Here is a 13,578-nt window from a genome sequence, read left to right as displayed (position 1 = left end):
AAAAAAAAACCTTTTATTAAAGCAGTTCCACCAGAGTGACTCTGATTAAGAAGTAAAGCAATTTTCATCATGTAAATTATGTTTTAAAATTAGATTTAAATAACATAGTAATACTAGTAATACTTTTTTTATTCATGTTATCCACCATTTAAAAGAAATAAATAATTTGGTTAACTTCCTACAGTTTCACGAAGTGAAATTCCATCACAATCCTCGAGTAATTGAAACTGTGGGGATTTTTAGAGCCATCCAATTACAGGAATTCAGTGCAATTATTTTTCTAATAAAGTTAGTTTTCACTTACATGTGTCTGTCATTTCCTGTCCATGTGATGATGTTTCAAAAATCTTTTTCTGATGAGCTTGGTTATTATTGTACTTATACAGGAATATTTATTGATACTGTCAGGTAAATGTAGAGCCCATAAAAGAAGGCATGATTATAAATTTTAGTATATCTATTTATCTTTGTTTTTCTGCCAGTATTAATAAACAATAGTAAATGTTTTTCAGTAACTATTGACCATAGTATATTGAGTGGAAGTCTGGAATTTTACAAATAATTTATTGGCAATGTTGATGAAAGTATATTCTACTTAGAAATGCCATAGTAAAGATAGGACTAACTGATGTTAAGACAATGCCTCATAATATTCTGAGAATTATGTCTTTTCCTGTTTTGACAGTATAGACTTTGGGAAAATTCAGGCCAGCGTGATCCTGAGGCTTTCCCTTCTGTTGATCCTTAAGTGTAGTTTTAATATTGGAGAGAAATGCAAAAGTATCAGCTAAATTTAAAATTCAATTAATTATTTAACTGATCCCTATGCAGACATTTATTCAGTGAGACCACACACGTCCCTGGCATGTGTTAGGCCTTGGGGATGCAGAGAGTAGTTGTCCTGGTCCCAACTCTCAAGGAGGTCATGGTTCCAGAATTAGTCTCCGTAAAATACAGCCCAGGAAAGTTGTATGGTGTTCTGAGGCTGACCATGTACTGGGCAGCTCAGTGGGTGGCGGAAGGAGAGTTTATAGGAACAACTTGTGACAATTCCCGCTTCATCAAGGTCAGTTTAGTGCCTCAGATCCACGATCAATAAAAGTTATTTTGGGGAAAAAATGCTTCCCTTTTCCTAGAGTCTCCGGCTCCCTTTACTTGTAAGGAGTTAATTCGCCTCATCTCTCAGGAGTGAGGGCAAAAAGTAAAGTGGGACTTGAAAGCAAAAAGAGAGAGAAATCAATTTATTATTTAAGACCCAAACCATGCTTTTAAACCACGGACCCATGTGAGAAGTTATTATAGGTCTAAATATTGTTGTACTGTATATCTAAAGGTTTGGATCACTTTTAGCTTAATGACAAAAACTACGTTTTAAAAGGTCAGCCAATGAATTAAACATGTGCCTGGCAGATTTTTGCATTGCTCTACCATCTCAACGATGCAAGCCAGTGGAGAAGGCAATGTGTCTGATATATAATGAAATTAGGTTGCAATCAGGCTTTGTTATCTAGCAGGCTTTCTTGAAAATTTATAAGGTAGAAAAGGAGCAAAAAAGGTATACTCTCTATCTCTTTTTTTTTTTTTTAAGAGTAAATGTGGGTTGCAGTGCCATGATTACAAAATTGTGGTCCTCAAAGTAAAAAATGCCATTAACTGTGGCAAAAATCACAGATACAATATAATGTGTGGCTCCTGGAAACTAACAAAATCACATTGTTCTATAAATTAAATACAGCTCTTTGAACTGAAGCTCATGGTGCAGCTGAAGGGAGGTATTGAGTGTGTTAGGAAGTGAATAAGGAGAGAACTTTGAATATCAACAGCCCAAAGAATTCAGACTGTGGTCAACACTAGGTTGCCAATGTCTGACAAAGAAACAATTACCGCTGAATCACCTGCTAGTGACCAAGAAAATAAAGAAAGTTCATTTTGACAATATCAGGTGGCTTGAAAATGTAAAATAATGCAACAATAGTTTCAGTAATTAACAATATTGAGGGCAAGACTTTAGTGAAGTGATACACCATATACATAGGAAAAGACCCCTTTTTGTTTAACATAATTATTAATGATTGAAGGACATTGACCACATTCATAGCTGATACTAGTTTTTATTTTATTGTATTACAGACACCACAAAGAATCAAGATTTGCCAGGTTAGAAACATGGTGGAAAGACAAAAAGCAAGGGAGGCCTAACCTGAACAGATTTGGATTGAACACCAAAAATAGGAATACGGTGCTTATATACAAGTATATTGAGCTGTAAAGAAATCAATATAGGCAATATCCTCTGCTGTCTGGCCCCTGACAATTCCATTTCTGAACAACAACAATTAAAACAATCACAGCAGTAAAAATAATAAAATAGGGATGCAGAAGGGCAACATTAAAGTACAAGGTGAAGAATAAAGTCCAAATCATAAATCCGCAGCATAAGAGTAATTGAGAAAGTTTGTACAAAAGACATCACATCTAAAACAATGGTTGGAGCAGAGGGTTGATCTACAACACAAAATACAAGAAATTAAGGGAGGTTCTTTTTTAAAATATATTTTTATTGATTTCAGAGAGGAAGGGAGAGGGAAAGAGATACAAACATCAATGATGAGAGAGAATCATTGACTGGCTGCTTCTTGCACTTTCCCCGCTGGGGATCAAGCCTCACAACCCCGGCATGTGCTCTGATCAGGAATAAAACCCTGACCTCCTGGCTCAGAGGTCGACACTCAACCACTGAGCCACACTGACTGGGCAAGGGAGGTTCTTCATGAACATTCATAACAACTGTTTTGTAAAAGACTAACCAAGGGAATTACCTGGATATGGACTATTGCTGTTTTTCAAGGGGGTCAGAGAATGAATTCAACTAAAGGGGTGGGTGGTTCCCCAAATGGAACTTATCTATGAAGGGTTACCAGTCATTCCACCTCATTTGTGCCTCATAAAATGTCAAACCTTTTACAAGCTTACTATTTTAATGGTCACAGTCTACATTTCCCATGGAGAGCAGATAGATCCCTGTCCTCAGTGATTTAACATCCCATTATAGCTGCTTTAAGGAAGCAAACACTGGCTATATTTTGAAATACATAACCAGTAGTGGATAAATGGTTTGCCATGGTCAGTTCTTTGTGTGTGTGTGTGTGTGTGTGTGTGTGTGTGTGTGTGTGTGTGTGTGTGAGGGATAGGTAACTCAAAAATGGAGTTCTCAAAGCAAATTGCTACCCTTTCTTTGATGCAAAGTGCTTCTATGTTTAAGGTAAATTACCTCTTCCAGGAAAACCATTTTGTTCTCTGAAGAAGTAATTTAGTCCAAAAGGGTACCAATTCAGTATCATTAAACCTTTCAGAAGCTACCTTTTCTATTATAAGCGAATCTTGGATAGGGTAATTTGCCTTAATTAGATGATCACTTGGAATCCAGGAGGGAAGATATTTCACTTATCTTACTCATAGTATTCAATTTTCTTTCTATTGCCCAGGTGTGTATGGAAATATGTTATGTATTATATATACAAGCTGAATAAAATAAGACCAATCCCTTGTTTGAAGTAGCATATGTTCAGTAGTTTCTTAGCACATGTCCTCATTTTTGTTAAACATGGATTAAGTCCTCAGGATTTATACCCTGGTCTGTTGAGGATATACAAAATATGTTCTTTCATTAAAAGAAGTTTATAAAGTTTTTTTCAAGAAGGCGCCTCAGGTAGATGATATAACAGAGTCAGCCTAACTTTCATGGATGTGGTAAGGACTGACTTTTTAATAAGTATAAAAGTGCTTTAAATATTAAGCCTATGGAACCACTAATTACATTTATTATTTAAAAGGCATAATGGGAAGAAATAAAACCAAGAAAAATTTAGGGAAAATACCTAGAATTAGTGCCAAGTAAGCAACTCTTCTGATGGCTAAAGAGTTGGTAAAAATTACTGGTAGGAAACCTATTAGTGCTGTGACTTAAAAATGGGAATACAGGAAATGTGCTGGAGGAAAGTGAAAATCATTAGGGTGCAACACTTTAAACATTTGGCAGTGACCAGCTGGCCACCCTCTTGGCTCCTTGGTTCATAACCTGTCAATAAATCTCACATTAATCAACACTTATTGTGCTTTGCCTTTAGACTGATCAGTGTGGTTCTGTTGTTCTTTTCACAGCCCTTCTTAATTGGGGTGTATCATTGCACTTAAAATGCAAACGAATGGAACACTACTTTACTTGTAATTTAGTCACTTGTCAAACACTTTGTAGACTTCCATAGATTGCAAATTTGGTACTATAAGAATGGAAATGCTAGCCAGAATAAATGAGTTCAAAGCAAAAGAGTAGTACTTATATCTAAGGCATTTCCTATCCCAAGGGACAGGATTGGCTTTAAAGAATAACCAATGACAACCAAACACCTCACCCCACAACAAAATCACACCTACATATGTTTTCATTTGGCCTCATTTAACTTATACAATATCTTTTTAAAAATATTTTAAAAATAGATTTCAGAGAGGAATGGAGAGAGAAAGAGAGATAGAAACATCAATGATGAGAATCATCAATCCACTGCCTCCTGCACGCCTCCTACTGGGGATCAAGCCTGCAACCCAGGCATATGCCCTGACTGGGAATCCGACCTGTGACCTCTTGGTTCTTGGGTCAATGCTCAACCACTGAGCCACACCTGGATGGGTATGCAGTATCTTATATGCATTTTAGGAAGCTAGACAAAGAGAAAAATCTCTCTGATACCTGACTTTTAAACTGTTTCGCTCTATGGGGTTATTTACCTTGGCAATAATTATGTTGGTATCCTGATCACACATGTTCACTGTTGCTGTGTAACTTTTTATAAGGTAACTAAGAAGAGCTGAGAGGCTACTGGGGATGTCTGATGCTTTGGAATGAGTGGCCAGGACTTGATGGAGCGGGCCAGGAACTGCATACTCCTGAGACAGACTACACACAACCACGTACCAGAGGTGCAAGTCCAAGGCAAATGTAGGACAGCGTCCTTAAGCAACCAAGAATGTCAACTGTTCCTGAGACAATCTCAGCAGCAGCAAGTACCTGTGGTGGAGTTCCAGGTGGAACTGAGACAGGCATTTTTAGCTGAGATACCAAAAAGTAGCTAAAGCAGTATAGGAACCTCAAAGTATTGGTTCCAAGCAAAAAACTAGCTGATGATGTATCAATGTATTTGAATCAGCTGACAATGTAATAAAGGTATTATTCATGGGGGGAAAAAAGTAACTAGAATTTTCAAATGTATTCTTTAAGCATTCTTAGGGATATATTTGTTAATCAAAGACATCTTTATTGATTGGGAAAAGGGAATTATCTTTATCAAAATAAATCAATTTAATTTCAGTACTCCTTTTTTTTTTTAGAGAAGTCCAAGGGCCTATGCCCCAGTTGATGTTGGCATAGAAAGGTATTTATTCATCTATTTGTGTAGCTGACTTTTTGACATTTCTAAATAAATTGCAGTTTAAAATACATTTGATTATTGTTATCTGTGGTAGTTATGTTTTAAAAATGGTAGTTATGTTTTTTATAAACCATTGTTCCTAGGGGAAATCACAGTTAGGTTTCTGTTAGCCTCTGGTTACAACATCTTCATCAACCAGGTCAATCTATAACCTTGCTTTATGTGTATTAATGTTTAAATATACCTAATTTAATATATTTTATAGATTTAATAACATTCATAACCAACACCACCTGAATGATGTCTATCTAACACATTCATTTTCTTTGTAAGTCGCTTAGAAACACTTGGTAGCACTTCCACCCTATGCTTGGGATCCATTTAACACAGAAAAAGTCACCATCAAAAAGTACACCAAGTCGAAAACGGTTTGGCTCAGTGGATAGAGCGTCAACCTGCAGACTGAAGGGTCCTGGGTTTGATTCTGGTCAAGGGCACATACCTTGGTTGCAGGCACATCCCCAGTAGGGGGTGTGCAGGAGGCAGCTGATTGATGTTTCTCTCTCATCAATGTTTCTAACTCTCTATCCCTCTCTCTTCCTCTCTGTAAAAAATCAATAATATATATATATATATATTTTTTAAAAAGTACACCAAAAAAAATTTGATAAACCTAACACCAAAGAAAATTGCAGAAGAACAATAATCAACTGTATTTTAAATGGGATTTAGTTAAAACTGTCAAAATAATCAGCTAAACAAATAAATTAACAAAGTACCTTTCTATGCCAAGATCACTGGGTCATATGCCCTTGGACTTCTCTATAAAAGGAGTGCTGAAATTAGGTAGATTTATTTTGATAAAGATGATTCTTTGTTTCCAAACAATAAAGATGTCATTGATCAGCAAATTTGTTTTTAAGAATGCTTAAAGAGAATGTTTGAAGGTTCTCAATTACCTTTTTTTCATGGATAATTTCTTTATTACATTGTATAGGTGCTGAAAAAAGAAGACCACATGTTTTCCTATTTGGTTTCAGCTGGGAACCTTCACATAGGTTCCTCAAATTTCTCACCATGGGGCAAGTTCACAAATGACAAAAAATGCATAGAGAGTGTGGACTTTGGATTATGATTTACTAATAAATTTTAGTAGGGAGGCAAATTTCCAAATACAAAATCTGAAAATAATGCAGATCGATTGTACCTACTGTACTTCTTAGTTTTATAATGATTAAGTAGTTATTCTGTATGGTCAAAGAATAAATTGTTTAGAAATACAGAGGGTTTTGCTTAACTTTCAAATTTTGGCCATTTATTTCAGAAAGTCATTTTGAAAAAAGTTTGATTTTTCTCCCAATTTAGTTGAACATTGTAGTTATTTTAGTAGCCGTATTCATAAGCTCAATAGCTTAGAGATTATAAATCACAAAGATACATGGAAAGGCAATAACAAAAAGAGAAATCAAGAAAGAAATATATGTTCTCAGCATTACAATCTATAGTAGGTTTAAAGAGCTGAGATATGCTTAATCAACACTTGTTGATGGGACTTGACAATTTCAATTTTACTTTACACTTTATAATTGAAAATGGTCTCAGGAACAGGATAGATGGAAACATTTATTTGAAGATAATACCATTAAGTGAACTTCATGACATACTATGATATTTTTATTTGGAGCATGCATTATATAAACTCCATTCTGAAGTACCTAGAATTGGCCAATATTTAAGACATGAACATTTGCTACTCTGTAACATAAAAATGTGCTCTGTTGAAATGTATCATTCTGTATTGCCAAGACAGCATATATTTTGAATTGAAAGGGAGTGAGAAGAAAATAGGGAATGACTTATACATAGTGCTTTTAAGCTCATGACAGAAATAGCTCAGGCGATAAGTGGCCACTCAAGAAAAGTCAAAGGGGTTAGCTAGTGTCTGAGTTTGGAGGGGAGGAAAGAACATATAAAGCTAACATTTCATTATATATTTTATTGTAATTTTAGAGGATGTTTATTAAAGCTGGGGATAATGAAACCAGGATGGGCTGAGAAAATGAGCCTAGGCTGGTCTTATTTGGCCCACTAAGAATTCAGAGAAAAAGGGGGCCTTGGGGTCGCATTCAGGGGTTTGCTTGGGATGAACTGTTGCTGCCCATTGCTGCCCCGGTTGCAAGCTTCATGGGTTCCCTTAGAGTTTAGGAGGTGCATGCCTGTGGGGAAAGAAAGGGGTGGTGGAGGCATGGACGTGCTCCTGGGAGGGAGAGCAAGCCTCAATAAAAAAATTTCTAAATATAAAATATTGAAGAGAAATAAGAACTGTGAATGTTTTAAAACAGAAGAATAGAATTGGACCAACACATGTAGACAGCTAAAGTCTCACTAAACAGACATTCATTAGGAAGATAGATCGAGGTGTGCATTATCACCCTCTACTCTGGCACATTTAAGTATCAGTGGTAACGAAATGACAATAATGAACAGGATTTGCTCTCTCTCCTATCTTGGCTTTATGATATGAAACTATGTACCCTGCTTCCTGTCTTTCCTTTTTGCTTTCAGTCTGTGGCTTCTTCACACAACAGGTTACTTTTCCCATTTATTATGAAAAAGGCAAAAAGCTGAAGAAAAAAGTTAAGTTTTTAAAAGGATGCCGATTTTATCTAGACACTAAATCATTGCAGAGATAACAGGACTTAAGAACTTGCTTCTCCCTTGCTTGGTTGGTTAGATCATCCTCTTGAAACACCAAGGTTGCCAGTTTGATCCCTGGTCAGGGCACATACAGGAAGCAATCAATAAATGCATAAATAAGTGGAACAACAAATCAATGTTTCTCTTTCTAAAAATCAATTTAAAAAACTTGTCTGAATGTTTTACATTAAAATACCAACTTCTGTAACTGAAATTATCCCTATGAAAAGGAAAAATGACTTCCAGCATATTACATTGTGTTATAATACATTTATCCTGGGGTTTTTAATATCTGTCATTAAGATATATAAGGAGGTCTACAGGCAAAGGACCAATGAAAGGAAGTGTGTGTGTCAGGGGGTGAGTGCGAGTGGGCCCCCCCCCCACATCCTGTGTGGTTCAGGGTTCAGATTCTGGAGGAGGCTGCACACAAATGAGAGAGACTAGACAAGAAAATATAAATTTGGTAATTGGGGGCCAGAAGGGAGCCCAGCTCAAGAGGAAGGACTCTGGTTTGCTCTGGCCTTGCAGTCCCTTTTATTCAGGTTTTGGGATACACCCATAGCCCTTAGGCAGGCGATTCCAAGGATAGCTCCAGGATAGCCCATCAGCAAGGATTTACATATGACTAAAAGGTGGAAGTTGCTTCAGCTCCCTTTGTCTCAACTAGACAGTGGGTGCTTGGCACTGACTTTTCAGAGCCTTCAAGGTTGGCCAGCCTTCCAGGTTCCTTGTGCACACCTCTCTGCTAGTGAAGACAACGGGTGGCTTCCAAAGGGGGAGGGGGGCCACAGAGGCTAGTGACCTGATTGAAAAGAATTCCAGAAGATTGCCATGGCAACAGCAATAAGACTTGCTATAATGAGGTTCATTGGCTTCTTTTGTGAAAGGAATCCATATCCCTATTAATAACATCATTGTCGGTGGCTGAAGATCTTTTTAGAGGACGGGTTTGCATCTTGGGGATTGGTGAACAGTGAAGATTTGAGAAGCTCATGGAGTAAAGAAACATTGCCTACATGTTTTGTGTTCTTTCAATTTTTTCTTCCAAATGTTTTCCATTTATAAATTAAAATAATTTTTAAAAAGATGTATAAGGACAAGCACAGGAACAAGTTTTGTCTGCTAAAGTGTGTCAAAGGGCACAGGCCCAACCCAATGAAAGACAAAAGTCATCACTTGAAAGAAACCAGGGAGAAAAGCCTTTGTAAAGACTTCTCAAAAGACATGAGGGTTTTAGAAAATAGATTGAGTTAGTTGGTTTCAAGATATTCTTAGAGTAGTTGCCCATCTCAAAGGGATTCTTTAGTTTTATATTAATTAAAGAGCTTTACCTCTGATAGCATGGAAGAACACATATTCTCTCATTGCTCTTTCCACATTGTATAACTTTGCAGAGTAACCACTAAAATCCCCTCACGGAGCAGGCCGAGTGTTAAAATAAAGGCCAGCAAAATCACTCCCAAGGGGTTTGAAATATGGTAGCAATCATACTTGGGTAAAAACTGCTGTTTGAATTTTAACCTTGCTATCTGACTTTGACCTTCGATTACTTGCTTAAACAATAGAGTAGTTACACGAGATTGACTCCCACTGACTCAGTAGCTTCAGGGGTAGAAACTGTAGATAACCTTTAGTTCTGCTTTTGTATTATGGGCAAGATAGGGCCACATTCCAATGTCCAGCAGGGTGTGACTGGGAACCAACCCTGCGGGCTGTCCCCAGTCTTTAGAATTTAGTCTTTAGGATTTAGGAACAGATAAGGACGGCCAATTCTTTGTCCTGAGGGGCCAATCAGGGTTAGCCGAGGCAGTGACATCACCACCGACCTGAGTAAAACCCCAGGACTGGGCAAAATTCGCTCTCTTCCGCCATGCTGCCGGCGTGAGTGGGACAGCCCATGCTAGCATGGAAAAGGCTCTTTTATTGCATCGGACTCGGCTCCCTGGTGGTCCTTGGGGATCATGAATTCGTCTGGGATTCCCAGCCAGGACCATGAGGGACTCCAATCCGGAGAGCCTGACTGGCCGCGGTAGGTATATGTTTGTCTGTGGTTTTGTGTGAGCGCTCTGGAGGGACTGCCCCTCCATCGGGGCTCTTACCTGGGTGTTTGCCGGCTGCTGCGTCAGCCACGGTTTAAGCCCGGATTCAAATCTGTAATAAATTCTTGCTGGCTTAATCAAATTGGCTCCGGTGGTCCATCTCTTGGGGACTCGCTCTGTAACAGGGTTTCCATAAGTTGTGAAGTCCTGACTGAACACTAAACTCCCTCCTAAAATATGATTATTAATAGCTAATATTTATTTAGCACTTACTATATGCCATGTATTATTGTGGGAGAATGCAAGGGAGAAAGATCCGCCAGCACTCTAAGGGAGGAAAGTTTAACCTTTACTTTGCAGGTCTGCTAGTCCAGGGGAATTCCGGATCCAAAGCCTGAGCTGAACTTGTGGGGAGGCTCTGGCCTCCATATCTCCTCCTGTGGCGGGCCCCTGAGGGTCCCTGCAGCTCTGCCCAAGTCAGTCAGAGTGGGGAAGTAAGACTAGAGTATTAACCAGATACTGATCTAGGTTGAAAGCCCCCCTCCCATTTTCCTTTTCACTATGTTAATTGCTTTATATGTATTAATTTGTGTAATTCTCATAACAGCACTGTAAGATATCCTTTGTTATCTCTATTTCATAAATGAGGAAACTGAGGCAAAATAAAGTTAAATAACTTGCTCCAGGGCAAGAAAGTAGTGGAGCCATGATTCCATCCTAGTGAATAGGATCCATTAACATAATTATCATACATTAATCAATTAGATTATCTAGCTAGTCATTTTGAAATGTGGTCAAAGACTAGTTCTCATTACTGAAGACTTTCATGAAGAGTGTCCATGTGGAGGATCCTGGACAGCCAAGAATTGTAAGGATCCTAAGCACTGAAATGCTTAAAGGGAAGAAAAGGACTGTTAAAGGTGCAAATTTCATATCTTCACATAGCTTTGGCCAAGGAGCAGTTCTAACAATTACCATCAGTATTGGAACACAGATGTGCCTCAATTCAGAGAAGGCCCAGAGCAGCAAAGCTGTGAGTAAAATAGAATTATACCTCATCTCTGGGTTCTCTTCAGCGATAGTAGGTGGTAGATGGAGACAGTAAAGGAACTTGAGTGGAAGATGTGGGCAAGGTATAAGGTAGCTTCTTGTTCTTGTGGCTCCTTGGTTTAGGGGTGGCCATGACAACAGTGACTGAAGTGAGAGTCAGAGAGCTGTCCCTAATGATCTTCCAGAGCTCTGAGACACCTTAACCAAGATGCCAATGAGAAGCAGGAAACCACACCTGGTTTGTCTATTAGACTAGCACTGTCCTAGTGTCCTGCTGGGTCTGAGGTAGAGGGTCATGAGGTAATGGTATTAATAAGTGAGAGCTGCACAATTCTGTAACTATGAGGATTTAGTTAAGGCATAGGGATAGGTTTTACTTTTTTCATCATAGAGTTAAGCTTTTCTAACCCAATTCAGAGGATACATGGCATACTACTCATAGGTATGTATGCACATGCACACACATATACTAGTATGAACACACACACACAACATTTACTTCTATTCTAAAACAGTGAGTGTAAGATGGGTACAATTTATTTTCAAGCTGGTACTAAATGTTAGAATCTTCACTTACTAACTTTTGAGTGGTGTAATCCAACCATTTAAGATTTTAACAGATCATAACATTTCTTTTTACTTTGAGATAAAGTTTACTCACTATAAGATGACTGGTATTTTAAACTAATTTTCATTTAAATAAGTCTAATTAGCCTTGAGCAGCTGGCATTTTTTTAAGAATCACAAACACTCAGAGTTGGAATAAACCTTAAGGGAAAGTTAGAAAAACAGAGCTGGATGATTCAGTTCTCTCTAAGTTATCACAACAAAAATTCTCAGCCAACTTTTTTCCTCCCTCCATTTCTTTCTTCCTCCCTCCCTTCCTTTCTTCCTTCCTTCCTTTTTCTCTTTTCTATATTAATTTATTTAAATATTTGAGTGCCTACTATGTGTCAGAGATCTTCCTAAGTGATGCAGGCAGAAAAATTAAGATACTCTTATTGATTTTAAGGAACTCACAGTTTAGTATAATTGACAGACATGCAAGCAGATCATTGTACCCTGTTTCCCTGAAAATAAGACAGTGTCTTATATTAATTTTTGCTCCCAAATATGCGCTAGGTCTTATTTTCAGGGGATGTCTTATTTTTCCATGAAGAAGAATACGGTACACATTTATTGTTAAATGAAAATAAAGGAAATTTATTACCTGTATACAGCACGGTAGTACAGTAGTTGTCAACACAAACCAGACAAACTGAATCCTACAGTATCAAGAATTTACTCATTTATTCAATGACAATCATGTCATCATATTCTGGAACATCATCATAACAATCCAATTCCTGAATTTCCTGGTGAATTTCTTGTGACTCCATTTCTTTCAGAATCAGTGGACCAACTCTCTAATGTTTAGCCTGGGGGGTGCGGCTTATTTTCAGGGGATGCCTTATATTTCACTCAGAAGGAAACCTGTAAGTAGGTCTTATTTTTAGAGGATGTCTTATTTTCGAGAAAACACAGTACTACAGTGTGAGCAGTAATGGAAAAAATAATAATGTGAAAGAAGCAAATAGTTCAGAGGAAAGAACAATTAACTCTTGTGTGTGGATGTGTGGGAGTGGGGCAGGGTTCAGAGAAAGAAATACCCAATCTGGGTTGTGAAGGGTGAGGTTTACTAGAGGAACAAATAAATGGTGAAGTGGAAAGGGCAGAAAGAACAGCATAGTGAAGACAGAGAGATTATACAGGTTGGTGTGTTACAAAAACTGAAAATAGTTTTCCATGGCTTATTTTAGGTGGGGTGAGGTAGAGAACAGGAGAAGCCCTGGCAGGAGAGAGAGTTCTTGAAGGACCTTGTGTGCCTGGTCAGAAAACCAGGTGTTGCAGTTTGTTAGGAGATTTTAAGTCATCTTTCACTCTATATGAAAAATGTGCTTCAGAAACTTAACTTTAAACAGTTTTGAATTTATAAAGTTCTTACTGATAGTGAACTGAAATCTTTCTTTTTTCTTTTTTTTTTTTTAAATATATTTTATTGATTTTTAACAGAGAGAAAGGGAGAGAGATAGAGAGCTAGAAATGTCGATGAGAGAGAAACATCGACCAGCTGCCTCTTGCACACCTCCTACCGGGGATGTGCCCGCAACCAAGGTACATGCCCTTGACCGGAATCGAACCTGGAACCTTTCAGTCTGCAGACCGACGCTCTACCACTGAACCAAACCAGCTTCGGCGAACTGAAATCTTTCTCACTACATCTTCTACCTCTTAGTCTTTATTCTTCCATTTGGCATCTTATAGAAATTCAATTGAATTCTCTGCACATGCCTTTCAAGTATTTAACAACTCTTATTGAGTTC

General features: G+C 37.9%; 1 protein-coding gene across 1 annotated transcript; it reads left to right on the top strand.

The window, feature by feature from the left end:
• The first annotated feature begins 4,917 nt into the window (after window positions 1-4,917).
• On the top strand, window positions 4,918-8,119 carry LOC118720261 (SNRPN upstream reading frame protein-like). Its single transcript, XM_036440134.1, has 2 exons — window positions 4,918-5,122; window positions 7,992-8,119. The coding sequence occupies exons 1-2, from the start codon at window positions 4,918-4,920 to the stop codon at window positions 8,117-8,119; spliced, it is 333 nt and encodes a 110-aa protein (XP_036296027.1).
• Window positions 8,120-13,578: the final 5,459 nt, after the last annotated feature.

The sequence above is a fragment of the Pipistrellus kuhlii genome, unplaced genomic scaffold (assembly GCF_014108245.1).
Source record: "Pipistrellus kuhlii isolate mPipKuh1 unplaced genomic scaffold, mPipKuh1.p scaffold_m20_p_16, whole genome shotgun sequence".
Taxonomy (NCBI): domain Eukaryota; kingdom Metazoa; phylum Chordata; class Mammalia; order Chiroptera; family Vespertilionidae; genus Pipistrellus; species Pipistrellus kuhlii.
The sequence above is the reverse complement of the archived record's forward strand: the minus strand, read 5'-3'. Positions and strand labels throughout refer to the sequence as shown.